General features: G+C 47.0%; 1 protein-coding gene across 1 annotated transcript in view; it reads right to left on the minus strand.

Moving 5' to 3' along the window:
• The window catches only part of EIF2B3 (eukaryotic translation initiation factor 2B subunit gamma), a 116,884-nt gene that overhangs the window by 1,832 nt on the left and 94,979 nt on the right, over nucleotides 1-20,073 (minus strand). The window contains exons 7-11 of the mRNA XM_045859856.1: nucleotides 18,748-18,875; nucleotides 17,072-17,262; nucleotides 14,735-14,812; nucleotides 14,064-14,212; nucleotides 7,144-7,247 (exon numbers count right to left, since the gene is read on the minus strand). Of these exons, the coding sequence (XP_045715812.1) occupies nucleotides 7,144-7,247; nucleotides 14,064-14,212; nucleotides 14,735-14,812; nucleotides 17,072-17,262; nucleotides 18,748-18,875 (650 nt within the window). The remainder of the gene's footprint in view (nucleotides 1-7,143; nucleotides 7,248-14,063; nucleotides 14,213-14,734; nucleotides 14,813-17,071; nucleotides 17,263-18,747; nucleotides 18,876-20,073) is intronic.

Consider the following 20,073-nt stretch of genomic DNA (forward strand, 5'->3'; position numbering starts at 1 on the left):
TGAGGGCAGGGGCAGTGCATTTATGGTTGCACCCCAGTGTTCAGCACAGCCACCGGCACACGAAAGATCTCAGAGACTCGGGGTGACGGTTATTATATAAGTAGAGAGCTACAGCTGACAGGAGGTGGAAGTTGGTGGAGTAGAGAAGTTCAGGAAATTATGAAGCAGAAGGGTTGGATGTTTTACTAATGAATGTATTTAAGTTGTCTGCAATGTTTGGAAAAGAAAGAGGGAGGGAAGAGGAATGCTGTGAACCCTCGATATATTTAAAGGAATGCCCTGGGAGCTGACTAGTGATGTGATGAAAGGTGAGAAGAGGGTTAGCTTTCAAGGAACAAGACCTACAGAAAGGAGGCAGGGAACCAATGGAAAGGGACAGGGGAAGCAGGAGTGTCAGGTCTATTTCTTGTCTACAGATATGGGGCAGGTGCAAGAGAGGAGTGTTTCAGGATTCTGTTGGGTTGACCAGCCGGCTGAAATGTCTTCTTCCTGGAGCAGCTTCCCACGGCCTCTAGAGGTCTAGTACTTTTCTTGCCACACTTGGGGGCTTGAGGGTGACCTGAATGGGTGGGGCAGATGTTTTGGCATTCCTGAGGCTCTACCTCAGTCTCAGAAGGCTCTGCTGCAGCAAAATGAACACCTGTGGTGACAGGATCCAGTCTGACATTGAGAGGTGTTTGGGTGGGCTCATACGGCCCACAGCCGGAGCCTCCTTCTGCTCTGTCACCAGAAAGGGGGCTTCTCACTGAATCTTTGGAGACCTTGAGATTTCAGACATGTCTTCTGTTCTGCTCACTTTTCTAGTTTTGCTTTTTTGCTACATCTCCCTTGTACCCTATATTCCAGATTTTCCAAATGATTTCCAGTTTCCAACACATTAGGTACTTGCTTACTTACATGGTTCCCCTTTGCTTGAGAGATTTTTCCCTTTTGTATATTCGGCAAATAGCCAAAAATTTCAAGATTTACCCTTAATTTCTTCCATTAAGATTGTGTTCTTGACCCTTGTGCCAAGAACTGACCAATTTTTATTTTATGCTCTAAACCCCGATACCTATGATATCTGTGAGACTTTACTTTTTTCTTTACTCATCTGTCTCTCTAAACAGGTTGTGAGCAGCTGGACAGCAAGAGGGACGCCTTACTCACTTTTATACATGCCCTACTAGAGCCTAGAATATGGTAGGCAGTAACTCTTTGTTGAATGTTTGGGTGTTTTGGGGGTTAAGTGAGAGCACAGATACAGGGAAAGAAGCATATATAACAAAGAAGGCATCCAATCTCCTTCTTAAAGGGATTATAATGGACACATCTCGTGCATTAGGGCAACGGTGCCTGGGGATCCAGAATCCGCAGGCTTATTTCTCTCACTTTCTCCATGGGAAGAGAAAGCTAGGTCTACGTCTTTCACGTTTGCTGTATGGCACCTCAGCAGAGAGAGGCAATCTCATGTAAGGAGAAAGAGATAGGAAAGAGAGGAAGAAAAAGTGACAAGGCAGGAGAGGAAAGAGCTTCTGAGTCATCAAGACTTGAGTTCGAATTAGACTTTGAGCAAACTATTCCACGCCTTTGAGCTTTAATTTCTTCACAAAGTTGTGGGGGTTCAGTAAAATAAGTGCTGTAAAGAGCGCAGTGTGGTGGCTGGATAAGTACTCAACAGAGATTACAGCAAGGGCTGGCGCTGGCCTGTGTCCTCTTGCCCGGGGAAGTGCTCCTTTTCACGCTTCAGGGCCATCTCCTTCCTCTCTGGGGAGAGGAATGGGGAGGAGGCCCGGACAGCTCAGGCTGCCAAATCCCCTCGGGCTGCGCTGGGCTGGAGCGTGACTGTCAGTCAGGCTCCACCCTTGAGATAAGACTGACCAGAAAAGAACAAAGGAAATACTTTTCTGGTTAGCTTCCCAGGGCACCTCCAAAAGCTCTACTTTATCTTTTTCCCTATGAAGCCATGAGTCAGCCTCATCCTGTCCTCTCTAGACCCTGACATTTGCTCTTTCTTCATCCAGTCTCTTCTTAGTCTCCAGGGACACTGGGCTGTTCTGAAGACAGTACCAGTTCCAACTATGGTTCTTCTTGACCCTCAGAGCTCCAGACCAGAAGGGCCAATGCGGTGCCCGGCTGGGGCAGATGATGCTTTCCTGTGCTCTGCCAGGTTCCAAAAACACCCGAGCCTTCACTGGCCTGCCCTCCCTACTCTTCTCTGCCCTCTGGTCTGCTGTTGGCCTGGGGATGGGAGAAAACTCACTATATCTGGTATATTGGAGGTAGATGTATTTTCATGAAGATTCAGTAAGGAGTGGGGGGAGTCTGGAGGGGAGTGACAAACAGTTCTAGTTCTGTGCCAGGGTTGGAAGAAGGCTCCAACAGACACGCTGGAAAAGTTCTGGGCTAGAATCAGGCTGGGAAAGATCTTAAAGGTGAGAGCACAAGGGAGGATGGTAAGTTGGGGAAAACACAACGGGACAGAAGGGAATGACAAGTCACACATGATAAGCTGCACTTTCGGGAAGCTGGGAAGGATTCCGGGCAGCCCGGGCTTGACCCACGCACCCATCAGGTCTACTTTCATGGCCAAAAGACTGACCCCTCTGGTGCCAGGAGGGAGATGCAAGTTCCCTTGCTGACAGTGATACGAGACTCAGATGAAGCGTCCAATTAGAGTCTCCCAGATATTGACTTTGTTGGCTGTGGCTTTTCTATTGGCTTGAGCAGGAGGTCAAATTCAGTTACCAGGGTTTTTGCCAGAGATCTCATTAACTGAGCCTGATGTGGTCGAGTGAGAAAAGCCAGAACTGTCAGAGGTGGCTGGTTCTGCTGGTAGAGTCAGAATATGGTAGAAAGGCCTACACTGGATTACGAGAGTCACATTTTTGGGATAAGAGACTGCTGTGGATACGGTGACTCTGTGGTATGCAAGTGACTGGACTTTGGAGAGGGACAGAATTGCTTCTGAGGATGAATGTTTTTTCCTGGAATCACTCTATGAGAGGAAGACTGACTGGGGACTGTGCCCTCTCTTTGCTAGTGAAGACCTGAGCTGCTTGATGTTTGTCTGGGTCATCCTTAGGAACTGGTTTTGAGTGCTACACCGATGACTAGGAGTTTGCTTTATCCACATGGCTCAGCCTCAGAGAAAAGTGATGGTGGGAACAGGTGACAGGCCAGAAGAGCTTGTAGCAGGAAGGTGCTGACTACTGCACTGGGTGCACGGGGCCCTCAGTACAGAGGACGGAGCCAGGAGTGTTGGGCTTCTGTAGTTCACTAGAGAACTTCCCAGGCCACCTCTCCTTCAGGAGGACCATTAAGGGGTCTTCCTGCTAAAAATAATGGGCACATAGTGTTCGAGCCAGAAAGCCCAGGAGCTACTTGAAGCCCAGCCCTGTGCTCCCTGGTGGGAGAGGCTGTGCCTCAAACCCTCAGTTTGAGGTGCTCTTGCAAAGTAAAAGGGAGCAGCGCCATTACTGTGTTGGAAATGGGGAAGAGAAGAAGCAGAAACTGAAATTCCAGGTTCCAGCAGGCAAGAAAGGAGGGACCTTTAGGGCGCTGGCAAATGGAGTTCACTCACTCAAATAAGCCTATGGAGTAAACGCTTTTAAAAACAACAAAAGGAAGCAGCTCCTGGCTCCAGGAGGGACGAAAGAAATAAGCAGTGGGGGATGTCTCTGCTTTTCGAGGGGCAGGAGATAGTTTACCAAGACAAAGAGGCAGGAAGGAGGTGGAAGAAACACTGTGTGGGGGTCACAAGCCCAAACAGAAGAGAACAAAGGACAGAGAAATACAATGAGGCAGGGAAGGCAAGGATAACAAAGCAGCTCCACAGACCAGCTGAACAGCTGCTTTTGAAACAGTGGGGACCCCTTCCAAGGCCTTCCATGGAGTCGGAGAAAGGGCTGGGGGGTTCTGAATCCTGTTTTTAAGAAACTACCAATAGGATCCAGCTACCCAAGAAACAAGTTTCTTTGCAGCCTCAGGGTAGGCCTTGGTGAGCTCATACGTTGAACAGGAGGAAAGAGCTAAGGCCTGAGGTTCCTTAAGATCAGAAAGAGCTTGGGCATGGAGGCCAAATACGTATTTTCCTATGGTCTTGGAAAGATGGACTAAAAGGAGAAACGGGGTATCACTGATCAAATTCTGCTGGGCAAGCCAGGAGTGGCTTCTTCCTTTGGTCTGCTTAAAGGATATTTGGCAATACTTGGGCTGAAGGCCCATTTTTGTCACCTACGAGCTCTGTACCTTGGGTAAATTTTAACTTTTCAAAGTCTGTTTCCACTTCACCAAATGGGTCAGTAATCAATCCCAGGTAGAGGGCTTCCACCAGAATCCAGTAAGACAGTGTACGTGAAAACATCTTAAAGCTGTAAGCAACAGTTGAAAGCCAACAGCATTCCAGGAGGACAGTGCCATCCATGCCTCCAGCGTCCCCGCCCTCTCACTGAGGCTCATACCCTCAGCTTGCACGTGACCACAGCAGAAAGTGCTCACAGCTGGTGCGTTGCTGCTGACCAACACTCCTGCTCAAGTGTTCTCAGGTAAGACGCTGGGCGGAGTCTGTCTGCCAGTAATTACACGAAAAATACCAGTCTTCCTTGAAGCTAGGGCATGAGCACATGACACTGGCTTGACCTATCAGGTGCTGCACCTCAAACCTTGGGTTGGGAACTGCTGATACAAAGAAGCAGGAAGCAGAGAGAATCCACTCTGGGGTTGCTGGTGGTTGGAGAAGTGCGAGCTGTTCAGTGTTTGGTGGGAATGGCAGCAGTGTCTTCACCAGAATGGCTTGGGGTAGAAATCCTGGCTGTAACTCCTTTTCTTTCTTTCTTTTTTAAGATTTTGTTTATTTATTTTTAGAGAGGGGGAAGGGAGAGAGAAAGAGAGAGAGGGGAACACAGATGTTCAAGAGCAACATTGATCAGTTGCCTCTCATGTGTCCCAACCAGGGACCTGGTCTGCAACCCAGGCATGCACCCTGACTGGGAGTTGAACCAGCAACCTTTAAGTTTGCAGGACAATGCTCAACACACTGAGTTACACCAGTCAGGCTATAATTTATTTTCTAAGCTTGATTCTGCAGCCATTATAGAGCTGTGAGCTAGCATCTTTTCAATGATGTCTTTTTCAGCTTAAATCAGAGTGAGGTTATGATGCTTGTAACAAAGAACCTTATTGGTAAACTGATGACACCCAGGAAAGGCCTTTCAGAAATGACAATTCTCACATGTAGAGGAAGAAAGCGCTTGGAATGTGAATAGAAAGGCAGCGAGGAGGAGGGTTGTACCCAGTCTCAAGAAGAGAAGTAAGAGAGAAGGCTGGTTTCAGGCCAGGGTCACATCTCCCTGGTTCAGTTATCAGTGTTGCATGTGGTTCTTTTATTGGCAGAAGTTTAGGAAAAAAGCAAGGAGAGATCTCATGATAATTGCAACTATCTCCTGGAGTCCTTTCTGCCCTGAATTTCCCCACACTACGCTTTATGGATCCAAATCATTCATTCATCTCATGCCCCCGCCCCTCCCCAGCATCTACTGTAAACCAGGACCTGCTCTGAGAGCTAGGGATACAAATTAGAATAAGTCAATCTTTGCCCTTGAAGACCTTAGTCTAGTAGGGAAGGCAGACTCATAGATTATTGCCATAACTTGTGAAAGTACTTTAATAAAGGTATGGACAACGTGCAGGGATGCAGAAGAGGAAGGAATGCTCAGTGTGGCTGCAGGGGGTCAGGGGACGAGTCAGGGAAGGCTCTGCAGAGAGGAGAACACTTGAGCAGAGTCTTCAAGAAAGGACTCCAGGGAGGGAAGGGGCACATGCACAGGCACGGAGAGGCACAACCGCTCAGTGTGTGCCAGGGACTCTAAGCCCGTTGGCGTGCTGCAGGAGTTGTGTGTGCTCCTCACCACATTTAACTGTGTTTAATTCTCCTAAAAATCAAGATTGGTATTATTGTCTCAATTTTTCTAGTTTTGAAAACCTGAGGCCTAGAGATTAAAAATTTAACCTCGTCCTGACTGGTGTGGCTGAGTTGGCTAGCTGTCGTCTGCAAAGTGAAAGGTCATGGGTTTGATTTCCAGTTAGGGAACATGCCTAGGTTGTGGGTTTGGTCCCAGGTCAGGGCATGAATGGGAGGCAATCGATCAATTTTTCTCTCTCACATTGATGATTCTCTCCCTGTCTTTCTCCCTCCCTGCCCCTTTCTCTAAAAATAAATATTTTAAAAGTTTAAAAAATTTAACCTGGTGCACATCTATTGAATTGCACAGCTGAGATGTGAACCCAGGTCTGTTTGATTCTAAAGCTCAAAAGCGGAGTGTGCGACTTCATAAAGGGAAAGGAGGAAAACATGAAGAAGGCCTTTATTTATTGGGGAGAAGGAAAACGATGTGGCTTCTACCAGTACAGAATTGGTGGGGTTCATTCCTTCAGCAACTCTCTTGCTCCACTCTATTTTAGGTTTAGGAATAATCTCAAAAGGAATGAACTGTTCTTATTGGTCTTGAGCTTTGCCCGTTTTTTAGCTAAAAAACATGCAGCCAGATTATGGGCCATTCAAATTTCCCCAGCCTAGCAGGGACACCCTGATGCTTGTATGTCTCTCAAGCATTATATACTCCTTCTACAGCTATACAGCAGAGTGAGCTAACAGCACAGCTCATAACATCACCTCTTAGGGGCTGAGAATGGCTCTGAGTGGGTGGTTTTCGAAGAAATTGCTAACCTCTTCCAAGCCAGGAGTCTGTGGGACCACCTCCCTGAACTGTCACACCAGGTCAGACGATGCGCGCACGGACTTCACAGGGCCAGAGCCTCTGTTAGGTCACTGGCCCTTCTCTTCCCTATCCAAGAGTCCTTGCAAACTATTAGTGCCCAGCAGGGCCATTCGACCTTTTTGGTATGTTTTAAACTTTTGGATAGTAAGAATACATACATATATGAGCTTCTCTATAAGATAAATTCCTAAAAATGGAAATAAGTCAAATTTAAACAATTTGACAATGATGTCGATCCCCCTGCAAGAGTAACCCATTGGTTCATGTTCTTCCCTGCAGTGCATGCATGTGTTTGAGCCCTAACCCTCACCAGCACCGAGTACTACCTGTGCCAGAGTGACAGGTAAAGCATGGCATCTGTGATTGCAGTTTGGGTTTTGTTTACCTTTGGCTTCAATCCTCTGGCCATTTCCAATTAGGCAGTCCTTGATGTCTGCTCCCTTCTCGATCACAGCGTTGTTGCAGATGACACTACCCCAGATGTTGCATCTGTAACACAGTAGTAGCTAAGTTAGGGAGTGCTCGGCTCCATCACCATGTTCACCACTGTGGGCTGGGGGTGCTGGCTTCTCCACAGGCGAGGAACAGCCAGTCAGTTCAGTTAATGGTTACAGGCCTGAAGTATCACTAGAAGACAGAAGGGCTCAGCTGGGTCGAGGAAAGACCTGGCTTTAGGGAAATCCACAGCGTGGATATGCTCATGGTGACCTTTCTCCCAACAGCCTGAAAAGAGCAGACACTCTGGTTTCAGATCTTTAGGCACTCCAGACCTAAATTCCATCTGCCCTTTCCTCCTTTAGCTGGGGGCGGAAGCTGGTGCTGGTCCCCAGGCTGACCTGTCCCTCCTGCCCCTCACCTGGGAATATATGCCAAATTTCATTGACAGCTCAGGTCCTGTGAATCTTCCTAGGAGGTCAGCTGTGGAAATAATGGGTGCCCTGCAGCTCTCAAAACAGACTGTGGTTAAAACCATATTCACTGAGAGAAAAAGGATGCCTTTCAAACTATCTGCATGCCCTATGAAAGACCACTCCAGGCCCTAAAGCCACACTCCCACAAGCAGTACTGTTGGCTCTTAACATTTAAATGTGTTTAAGGAGTATCTTCCTGGCTCTTAAAGTCTGGTGGGTGAGAGGAAAGAGAGATTTTGAAAATCTTCTCTAGCACTTACTGCATACCTATTTTATGCCAGATACTATGCTAAATATTCCATGTATATTACAGGAGTGACTTACAAATCTAGCCATTTCATCAGAAAAATCACCTGGGTAATGTTAAAAATAGCAAAAAAAAAAAAAAAACACCCCATTCTCGATGTGCTGGCCCCCATCAACCTTTTGGTAGGTCTAGGATGAAGGGCCTTATGTAATTAATTAGGAAAAAATAGTTTCCTACCTGGCTGGTGTGGCTCAGCGGATTGAGTGCTGGCCTGTGAACCAAATGGGTCTGATTCCCAGTCAGGGCACATGCCTGGGTTGCAGGACAGGTCCCCAGCAGGGGACGCACAAGAGGCAACCACACATTGACATTTCCCTCTCTCCCTCCCTTCCCCTCGCTCTAAAAATAGATAAATAAAATCTTAAAAAACAAAAGCTTCCTAGATGATTATGGGAGTATGATTTTTACCTCTGATGTAATAGAAATAACCACATTTTATAGATAAGGCAACAAAGAATTTACCTAAACCACTTAAACCATTTATATAAAACCACGTAACTGCCAAGTAGCAGATTCAATTCTAGGTCTGCCTGACTCCAGAATCCATACATTTAACTAAAATACCATACAAATAAATAGGGGAGAAAAGGCTGGAGGAAGCCTGGAACTGCCAAGCTGCTTTGCAGAGCTGAGATGGCTCTGGAAGGAGCCTTAACAAGATGATATTCAGTGTCCTAAAGAGTCAGGGTCAGATGGAGGGAGGAAGGAGGTGAGTAAGAAGGGTGTGAGCTTCCATGTAAACAAAACAAAACAAAACAAAACAAACACAACAGCCCTGGCCAGTGTGGCTCAGCTGGTTGGGTGTCGTCCCACAAAACGAAAGGTTGCCAATTTGAGTCCCAGTCAGGGCACACATCTGGGTTGTGGGTTCGGTCCCCAGTCAGGACATGTACAAGAAGCAGCTGATCAACATTTCTCTCTCATACTGATGTTTCTCTCCCTCTTTCTCCTTCCCTTTCCCTCTATGTAAAAAATAAATAATTAAAAAAAATTTTCCCCCCAAGAATGAAAAAAACAAGACACCGACTGAGGAAAAATCCTCAGGCAACCTAGGAGGCTGGGGGATGGAGAAGGGACATTCCAAGGGCTAAAATTATTGATGTGCAGCCTATTAAAAAAGATTCTCCTAAATGCCAAAACTTTAGTAAAATGCCAGAAACAAAACAAAACAAAAAAAACCCTACCCCAAAACACCCCAAACAAACAAACACACAAACAAACAAACAACCCAACTAGAGCTTTATGGCATTCCAGAATCTTTGTTCATGTCTATCCTTCCCTGCTGGAAAGCAGTAAAAGGCCAAAGCCACAGCACCTCTGTTGTATGGGCTAGAGATGGGCAGAGACAGCGTTAGTTAGTTAGTTTGTTTGTTTTTTGCTCAAACACAGGATATACTCACTAGGTGGACATTAAGGGACCTTCCAGAGCTTTCCAACCTGCCCTCTGCCTTAGGCAAAGCAGTCCAGTCAGAAGTCAGAGTGGTTCCTGCTCCCTGGGGAAAATTCTCCCCAGCAGAATAGTAAGGAAGTATAGACAACTTCAGATACACAGGCTCCTGGGACACAGCAGGCTTGCAGCTGGCTACCAGTGTGTCACTGAAAAGTCTCCTTTCTTTTTCCAAGGGGAAATGGGGGGATGCTTCCTGCTCAGCAGTTTTAAGGGCCCATGAAAGCACGCTCTGGAGCTAGGAAAGTATAAACACAGTCAGCAGACAAAAAACAGTCAACAGAAACTCAAGCAGCCATAATTAGAGACTACTAACTGGCTATTCTGGAATCTGGGATGTGAGTGGGAACCATTTCTGGAAGGAGGAGGCTGGAACGACTGGGGTCAGAGTCCCATAGCAATGGATAGCCTGGGTTCTCCTTATGTCTAGCAGGTCGGACCGAGGTCTTCAGAACCTCCCATGTTGCTTTTCTTTTCTATTGTAATGCCCTCTAAGACACATAAACCTCTACTGTACAGTCTGCAGACGTGATAGGGAAAAAGAGGGTTGACTGATGGGAAGCTGGGGGCTCTCCTGAGGGCCGGGCAAAGGCTCTGAGATGAACACCTGACAACATGCTCAGTGAGAGGGAAGCTCTTTTCTCCCACTTGTTCCTTCAACTGCTCCCCATAACCACTGCTGCAGTCACAAGTCACCTCCACTAGCACAGCTGAGGCACTTTGAAAAAACTTCAAGCCAATACACCTTCCCCTCTGTCCAGAAGGAAACTCCAAGATAAGGACTTTACTGAAAGTGTTGTGTGTGCTCACGCTGGAGGGGAAGGACAGAGACCACTGTATCACACAAGTCTGCAGGCTGCCAGTGCGCAGTAAGGCCTTTTCTGCTCACGCTAATAGCGGGAGGGGAGGTCGCTTCCTGTGTCCTGTAACTCCAGGAAAGAACGGACCCCAGTGCCAGGACCACAGTTTTTGCCTCTAGTTTTAACTCTCAGCTTGATACTAAGGAGCCTGCTGTGCTAATGCCTGATTGTGTGCTTTAAGGAGCTGCTCAGAGACAGCTAAGATGAATGGTGCTTGGGTCCTTGTTTCTCCTCGGTGGGCCTAACTTTTAAGCAAAGCTGTAGGTCTTGGTAAATTGCCCTGGAAACCCTAATGCGTAAGTGGAGTGGAGGCCATGAGGAAACACAGAGGTCTTCAGTAAGATCTCACTGCTCAGCCAGGAGCACCGGGCTGCAAGCCGGACTCACGGCATGGAGAAGGTAGGGGCCCTGACCTGGGAAGCAAGAGTGCTTCCAGATTCTTGCTCCTCTTCTGGCTCCGGTCAGGACTTCCTCCAGTTTATTCCAGGAGGAAAGGGAACTCACGTAAATCTAGTGTCTAACACTTCTTCATTGCACAAAACACTTTATATCCACAGGTAACTTAATCTTTTTAGCAAACCTGTGGGGATAGTGGTATTTATTCTAATTTTTGGAGAAAATCGAGGCTCACGGAGGTTAAGCAATGTACCTGAGACTACACAGTGGTGACTCTACTGTGTCACGGGCTTCTGCCTCAGGTGTTGACTCGGCAGTACTGGCAAGGAGCCAGGAAGCTTCTCAGTAACCGAGGACAGGCCGGTTCTTCTCTGAGGGTAAGTTGGCAGGCTTTCTAAACTCACTCACAACCTTTTCTACACATGTGACAAAACATCTGACTCACTGCTGCAGCCCGAGATTATGGCTGAGTCATCTGTATCTTTCCAGATGCCAAGGCCTCTTAACCTTACCTCAGCGATTTTCAACCTTTCTCATCCCATGGCATACATAAACTAATTAAGTAGAATTCAGCAGCACACTAAAAAATATATTTTTTGTCAATGTGACAAAAAAAGCATAATTGTGACTGATTTATAAAAAAAAAAAAAGTAACTTGCTTACCCTTTTTGTTCCCAAGTGACTTGTAAAAAATCAGGTGCCTATACTTGTATATAAGGATTTCTGGTACCAAGAATTAACCAATCAGATGCAATCTTATGCAACATGACCAATAAGATGCTATTGTATGATCTATATATTCATGATTCAAGACAGGGCATTCACACCAGACGGCCATTCTTGTTTTTGGTTGTCATTTTTTTTTATTTGACAATCTAAAGGAGAAGCGGTCAGTGCCCCTGACTAAATAGGCAGGTATTGCATGTTTTAAGAATTTTTGCAGCACACTGGTTGACAATCGCTGCTCTAGATGAAGTACCATATATTATTGTTAACAAAAGATTTCAGACATAGCAAAGTCTAGAGAACATAAAGAACATCTGTGGACCCACCAAACAGCTCAAGAAACAAACACTGCAACCTGCTGTGCATCTTTCTTGGTCCCCCTCGCCCCTCCTCCTACCTGAGCCAACCACTGTGTGACTCTGGTGTTCACCGCTCTGAAGCACTCCCGCTGCACCCGGGGGAGGTGCGTCCAACCTCCCGTGCGCCACACAGGCCTGTACTTCCGCAGATCTGCGCCCCCCTCGCCCTTCCTCGAGTGCACCGCCATCCACCCTGTTTCCTCAACCAGAAACCTGGCCTTCACCCACCAACTGTCCTCTCCCTTACCCCTTATATCTCCTCCTTGCTCATTCTCTGTCAGTCTCCTTAGACCTCACTTCTTACATCTAAAATTGCTGGTGTTTTCCAAGATTTTGTGTTAGTTTCTTTTCTTTTAATGCCACACGCTATCCCTCAGTGATCTTACTTACTCCTACACTTTCAGTTACCACCTCTATGCCAACTATTCCCAAATCTGCACTTTCCCTGGTAAACAGAATCTCCACGGATTTTTGAAGCCAGGTGTTGTGTGGGCTCCTCTTCCCAGCTCTGATGCTCTGGACTGGGAGCTCTGCTTGGGGTTGAGACCCCATGCTCCCTGGTCAGGGGAAGGAGGGTGGTTTGCAGCTGAGATAGCCCTCTGGATTCTCAGCCGTCACAGGTGGGTGTGGGGCCAGCTCTTCCCTCGGCCCTTCCTACCAGTCCAGATGCGGCTTCTTCCGTAAATCCCTGGCTATAAGATTTTTGTCAACTAGTCTATTTAGTGGTCATTCTGGTTGATTGTTGTATACTCTGCCGTCATCTTGGACCCCCCCCACCCTCTATTTTTCTTTTAGCCAGGATGATTTCAGTAGTCCTCCTGCCTCTGTGTGCACCCTCTTCAGATCCTCCTCCACACTGGAGCCAAAACAATCTTCATAAAATGTGGATTTAATCATGTTATTACCTATTAAAGTCCTTAGGGGATTGTCTATGATTTGGTCTTTGTCCATCTCTACAGCCTTGTTTCCTGTGTATTCTTTCTTCTTTGAATCATATATTACAGTCATTATGAATTGTTTATGACTCTTTTATGTAACAAATACGTATACATCAAGTTCCTGTAGGTCCTCAGGATATAACTGTGAAACAGGAAGATCAGGTACTTCCATTCTCAGGCTAACATTTTCCTTGTGAGAGACAGGGAAACAAGATAAGACCAGAAGGTAAAAATGATGTGACAGAGAACGCTGGGGCAGATTCCTGCTGGGAAGGCAGTCAGCAAAGCCTCTCCTTAGATGGTGAAATCTTTCTGAGCTATCGAAATGGGGAGATGTTTCTAAAATAAAAAATGTTATCACATTTTTAATTTCCTAGAGTTCTTTTTCTGTTCTTTGAAACGACAAGTTGCTTGAAAGTGTCTTTCTCTTCCTGCAGAGCCTTTGTGTCCTCCAAGCTGCTTCTCCCACCCTCACCCCGGCAGCTGTGAGAGGCAGTTCAGCTGTCACCAGCCTTGCAGTCTCTCCTTGTGCTTCTCTCCTGTCGGGTCCCGGGCTCAGAAATCCACAGATGTCCGAGCTACAGTTAATCTCAGCCGACCCAGCCTTGTGGTTCTCTAAGTTTGTTCTACAGATCTGCTTCACATCCTATAGGAAGGGTAAGTTCCCCTTCCCCACTGTATTCCAAAGCACCGTGGTTTTAGCAGTTTTAAATATTGAGTTTTTGCATAAGATTTATTTTAAGAAAAAGTCTGAAAACCACTGATTTGGTAATATCCTTCCATCGCCTAAGCTTGCTTTTTACACAAGGACGTATCTGAGGTCCATGCAGAGGGAGAATCCTACTAGACATCCCTCGGGTTTTCTTCCTCCAAGTAACGGCTGTTCACAAACAAGGTTGAGGACACTGTGGGATCTCAAAATGGGGGAATATTCTCCATAACTTGTAACAGAGAAGCTCTCCCTCAACACAGTGTGTGGCCTACACATCCACTCCTCTCAGGCCTCCGCCTTCTTCAGGGCTGCTCTGGACAATGAGGTAAGGGACGGTGACCCTTAGATGTTGGTACAGTGCCATGCCAGCGCTGCCAGTGGCTCACGGCTGTGCCATCCCTTCAGGCAGGACATCAAAGCAAGAGAGGGCAGTTTCTTCCAGGACCACAGTGGTCGTAAGTGTGAGAAGCCACTGGAAATGCTTTTGGAGACCATTTCATTATGGAATGAAAACTAAGACCTCAAAGGACTAGGAACTATTCCTGCTTCCATCTTTTTCCCTTTCTCCCCTTCCCCAGGCTGTACTAGTCCCCAAAGCCTCTGAGGGTACCAGGGGCCTTGCCTCAAGTGGGTCCCAGGGGAAACATACCCTTCCTCCACAGTGACTGAGTTCATAAGAAGGCAGTTGGTGATAGTCACTCTGTCTCTGATGACACAGGATGAACCGATGACCGAGCACTTAATGGATGATTTCTCTCCAACCCGGGCATCCGGCCCGATGAGGCAGTCAGCTCCAACCTGCAAAAGGCAAAGGTAAAACCCTGCCCATTCATCTCAGCCAACTGCCAAGTAGCGCCCCAGACCCCTTGAGCTGGGGTCTAATAGGATGTTTTCCTAGAGACACTCCAGGAAGAGGGGCCATCATCAGTGTTTCTCAGGGTCACAAGGTTACAAAATATCTCTGGAACCAATTCAAACTTACACACGCACGCATATGGGCATACAGATGTGCTTTCTTGCAGAGAGTGCTCAAGTCAGGGTAAGAAGAGGGAGAGACATGGAAAACTCCTGCATCTGCGTCTAAAACCCGGGACTGTAATGGACCTTCCTTGTAGGGTTTGTGTAGCTGGGGTCAGCACCTGTCCAGGCAGATGCTAGAGTGCCTGGGCTAGAAAATGAAATTTTATAACCAGAACCCAGTCGGGATTTCCCTGGGACTAATGAGGTTCCGGGTTCACGAGCCCAATCCAGCTTCACCAGGATAAGCCTCAGCGCAGCCAGAGGTTGTCCTGTACCCGCCCTGCCCAAGCTGGTACTTACCAAGTGTTTGTTGACAATCTGGGCTGATGAGTGGACCAGTGATTCCTCGGGACAGAGAACAGGTAGCAATTTGGGCACCTTGAGGAGAGAGGTTTGGTCATTAAAGAAAGACCAGAAAACACTTAGAAGCACCTTAGGTAGAACCCAAGGCCAGTCAGAGATGTGGGGAGTGTCCAGCCACAGCTTCCTGTCTGGAAGAGGCAGAGCAGGAGGCTGCTCATTTCCCCTAGGACAAGGATTAGATAGGAAGCAGCTTCTAGATGGTCTTACCCTCGGTTTCCTAGCTAAAAGTATCCTCCCTGAAGTAAGGCCACATCCCGCAGCTGGGAGGTGGGGAGATGGGAGAAGGGCCCTAATGAGGGCAAGGGGAGTCCTGAGTCTTGACCACAGTACCCGAGGTTCCTGCTCACCTCCCGGACCATTGTGGCCATGCGTGAGGCGGGACCGAGAGCAATGTTAGAGGAATTCTGTAACCAGGACAGACCTGGAGGAAGCGTCCATGTCCTTCACCAGCCAAGAGAAAGTGCTGAAGGGGAAGTTCCCACATTCTCTCTCCAGGATGAAGAAACTGACAGGGTTAGGAGTATGGACAGTCTTCACTCTGGACCCTTTAAGAAGGCACAGGTAGTGTGCCTGCCTGAGCTCTCCAGCATGGGCAGAATGATATGATATCCTGTGTGGTGGTCACAATGGCTGAGGCTGGCCTTGCTGGGGCTGGCTACACTGGCAATGTGAACGCTAACCCCTGTCCCTGTCTCCGGGTTCTCCTCTATTACACTTCGACCAAGGCCATTCAGGCCTGTCTGCTGCACAGCCCGCGCTGGCACTTCAGAGGCTACTTCTCCAGCCTCGGGCTGTCCACGGACCTGTTTCTGACTGTTCTGACAGGCTCTAGTTATAGAATTGAAGAAAGAGAACACAAAGTCAAATTAAGGAAGCTTTCCAACAGCTCTGACTCCAAATTGGGGCTCACTTTATCCAGGACTGCCCTGAGCGAACATGGGACCAGCCATGATTTTTCATAAACTCTCTGGCCTGGATTCCCTTGGTCCTAGAGCCCATCCAGGTTGAGGCCAGCTTGGGGTCTGGGGCTACACCCACTGTGTGGCGTGGGTCCTGAACATTCCTGAGCTAGGTTTCTTCAGGGACTCAATCCAGTCCCGGTCTCCAACATCTTCCATCGCTTTCCCTCACCACCCCCACCCGGCTCCCCAGCTTACACCTGCATGGACAGCTTTCACAGGCTTCCGCCAGGAACCGCGTCCACGGCTGACCTCCACACCAGCTCACCCCTGCTGTCCTCGGATGCCGCTCATTTGTCTTTCCCTATTTTCATTTCACCCTTTACTGCTCTGCGTTTCCCTTCCACGGTCTCGTCATCCTTCTCTCCTAAAACCTTCCTCCTGTGCCTGCTACACACAGTAAAGCGCTCCCTGCACCCCGGCCCCTTCGCTGTCCCCTCTGCATCCCTTAACCAAGCTAAGACCTGGCTTGTCTTTCCCAGCACTGCTTCCCCTTCACAGAAGCTACTCATTCTCTGGGTCCCACAAACCTTGGGGTTAAAAAAGGGGGTTGGCAAGGCTCCTTACTCTCTCATGCTGTTTCCAGATTTTTCTCTCTCACAGACATTTCTTCCTTGAGGCTTTGCCACCTGGCTACTCTATACTCTTGTTCCTTCACCTTCTTAGGAAAGCCACCTCTGTGTGCCTGTGTCTACCTCGTCATGGTAATGATAATGCAGTATTTAAATGTCTGTTTATGAAGGACTGTAGAGATCCCCGTGCTGAGCAGAATACAGGAAAGCTACTGAACCCAGAGGCCATGAAGTAGCCTTCCTGGAGGTCTCAGCCTTTCCCTGGAGTCACAGCGGCTCTGCCTCTGTGGACCAGGCCCTCTGCTCCCACTTTTGCCGTACCTGGGTACCCCAAGGGTCTCTCCTGACATTTCACATTTTTCTTAACCTTAGGAATGAAAGGGATTCTGAACAGGTCATTGTCTACCTAATGAAGAAATAAGACAAAAGGTTTAGTCTGGCCCTGGCCGGGTGGCTCAGTTGGTTGGAGCACCGTCCCATACACCAAAAGGTCGTGGGTTCGATTCCTGGTCAGAGCACATGCCTATGTTGAGTTTGATCCTGCATTGGGGTGTGATCGATGTTTCTCTTTCATATCAATGTTTCTTTCTCTGTCTTTCTCTATCTGTCTGCCTCTCTTTCTCCCTTCCTCTCTCTCTAAAATCAATAAACATATCCTTGGGTGAGGATTTAAAAGAGAAAAGACTCAGTCTGTTTTTAGGGAAGAAGCTCACATGATTTCTCCTTTAAGCCCATCCTCTCACCTGTCTGTTTGCTTCTATGTAGAGTCCCAGGGTGCTCAGTCGAAGGCAGAGCCCTTCTTTCATGATATGGACATAGCAGCGCACCTGTGACCTGGACAAGTCTTCCCCCTTGTCTCCTCGACAGGCATTCCAGCAGCCATCATAGGGAGTAAAGGTCAGTGTGTTGTCCTCTTTTATAAAACTGTAAATATCTTCAGAACAAACATCAAACCAAGCAAGTGAATGAGAGAGATGACAGAGAGGATACAGACTCAGTGAGTTTTTATTTATTTATTTTTAGAGCAAGGGGAAGGGAGGGGGAAAGAGAGGGAGAGACACATCAATGTGTAGTTGCCTCTCATATGCCCCCTACTGGGGACCCGGCTCGCAACCCAGGCATGTGCCCTGACTGGGAATCAAACCAGTGACCCTTTGGTTTGCAGACTAGCACTCAATTAACTGAGCCACACCAGCCAGGGCTGATTCAGTAAGTTCTGAAAGAGGTTACACCTCACACCTCTCCCGCTGGAACTCACTCATGCAGCTTTGACCCTGGGGAAATCCCAGTAAAACCTGAGACTAAGTAAAATTAAAAGAGTCAATGTGCTTTCTTGTATGTTTGAAATATTGTATAATACAAAAATGCTTAAAGCCCTGGCTGGTGTAACTCAGTGGATTGAGTGCAGGCCTGTGAACCAAAGGGTTGTTGGTTTGATTCCCAGTCAGGGCACTTGCCTGGGTTGCAGGACAGGTCCCCCATGGGGGGAGCATGAGAGGCAACCACACATTGATGTTTCTCTCCCTCTCTTTCTCCTTCCCTTCCCCTCTCTCTAAAAATAAATAAATAAAATATTTAAAAAAATATTTTAAATTTTTAAAACAAAACAAAACAAAATAGGCAAAACAAAATAGGTGACTCTTGTAAATCATGAAGTAATCCAAGCAAGTGCCCAGACTTTAGCGACCTGCCATACTGTGGGGCCAGAAACAGCAAAGAAGAGCTGGGCTCTAGTTTCCCCACTCTTACAATAATCATTTGGGATCTTTTATTTTATGATGAGAAAACTAAGGTTCAGAAGACTGGGTACACCAAAAAGCAACCTAAATCTACCTACATATCACAACTGAGACAAACTGGGGAGTATGTTGTCTAAGGTCAAATAAAATGTGTTTTGGAAAAAAAAAAGAAGACTTAAGTAGCCTCCCTCAGATCTCAGAGCTAATAATTCATTTCATAAATATATACTTTTAGACAGGGATATGAGAGCAAACAAGACAGACCCACCCCTACACCCTGGAAAGGAGACCCCTGGTTGTATACCCTTCTTCCCTGGACAGAGGAGGCTGAGTTTGGTCAGGAGTGGGGCTGCCCAGAGCCTAGAAAACAGGGGAACTGCGAAGTGCGGGGCGGAGCTTAAAGTTAAAATGGTCCAGTGAGGAACACAGTCCAACCAGGGCAATGAACCAGAGAATGAACCTGAGGCATGATTAGCCTGCCTCCGAAGAGCACCGTGACAGGATCTGCTCGAGCCAGCTCACCCAGGGCTCAGGAAGTGGCGTCAGCGAGCCCGTCCTGCCCAGTGCTAGACACAACTCTGTTGCCTCGAGACAGGCATCTTGGGCTGGGCTAAGCTGCCCAGCCACTCTTCCCAAAGGCGCGGCTACCCCGACCTTATTGTACCAGCCCAAGCACTAACCTAAGGGCTTTAGCTCCTTTTTCTTTAGGTCCTCCTCTTTTTCTTCTTGTCCTTGTTGTGAGGAAGCTGAGGAAAACTGTTTTCTTACTAGGTACGGAATCAGTTCACTCCGGATGGAAGTGATTGACCTAGGAAGAAAGAATGGTCAAATATGAGACACCTGACTGTCTGGTCCTAGGGGGCTCTAAAACTCTGGCATCCAAGGGAAAGCCAAATTCCTTCCTGTTGTGACACCTGGGGACTGCCAGAGATGAAAGGTGGCATGAACTTGGCAGTTCTGGAGAAGCAGTGGATCTAAGTTCTCTACCAGCTTCAGGCTGCAGGAAGGAGGGCAGTGCACTGAATCTGGGACTCCCTTCCCATGATCTATGCAGAAAAGTCTTTCACAAAGCACCACCCACATGGCACGTGTGTGAGTGCATGTGTGTGCTTTAACATGGTGCCTTGACTCTTAACTGGCGACAACCCACGAGAAGACAGAATGCTCTGATCTTCTGAGAAAAGTTGTCTAAAAATCTTTTTTTTTAACTTTTTAAAAAAGATTTTATTTATTTATTTCTAGAGAGGGAAGGGAGGGAGAAAGAGAGAGAGAGAGACATCAATGTGCAGTTGCTGGGGGTCATGGCCTGCAACCCAGGCATGTATCCTGACTGGGAATCGAACCTGGGACACTTTGGTTCACAGCCCGCACTCAATCCACTGAGCTATGCCAGCCAGGGCTTAAAAATCTTTCTCCATAAAGGCCTTACTTATCTTGTCAGCTTAGTCCTTAGTATTGTGTGTATATCCATGTACATATGTATATATATTTTAAAAGATTTTATTTATTTTTAGAGAGAGGGGAAGGGAGGAGGAAAGAGAGGGAGGGAAACATCGATGTGTGATAGAAACGTCCATTGATGCCTCTCGCCCCAGACTGGGAATCAAACCGGTGACCTTTCACTTTATGGGACAATGCTCAACCAACTGACCCACGCTGGTCAGGGCAGTACTGTATATATTTTTTTGTTGGTATTATAAAAGGTATCTTTTAAACAATTATTTTCTTCTTGTTGGTTATAGAAATACAGCTTATTCTCTATTTTGATTTTATAGCCAACTGTTACGCTAAAAAATCTTATTAATTCTAGCAATTTATCTGTAGATTCTGACAATCACTCCAACTATGAAAACAACAATTTTCTTCCTTCATTTTTTAAAAATTATTTTATTGTTGTTCAATTACAGTTGTGTGTATTTTCTCCCTACTTTTCTTTTTTAAAAAAGATTTTAGTTGTATTTATTTATTTTTAGAGATTTTATTTATTTTTACACAAAGGGAAAGGG

The sequence above is a fragment of the Phyllostomus hastatus genome, unplaced genomic scaffold (genome assembly GCF_019186645.2).
Source record: "Phyllostomus hastatus isolate PE091 unplaced genomic scaffold, TTU_PhHast_1.1 phas_scaffold_182, whole genome shotgun sequence".
NCBI lineage: Eukaryota > Metazoa > Chordata > Mammalia > Chiroptera > Phyllostomidae > Phyllostomus > Phyllostomus hastatus.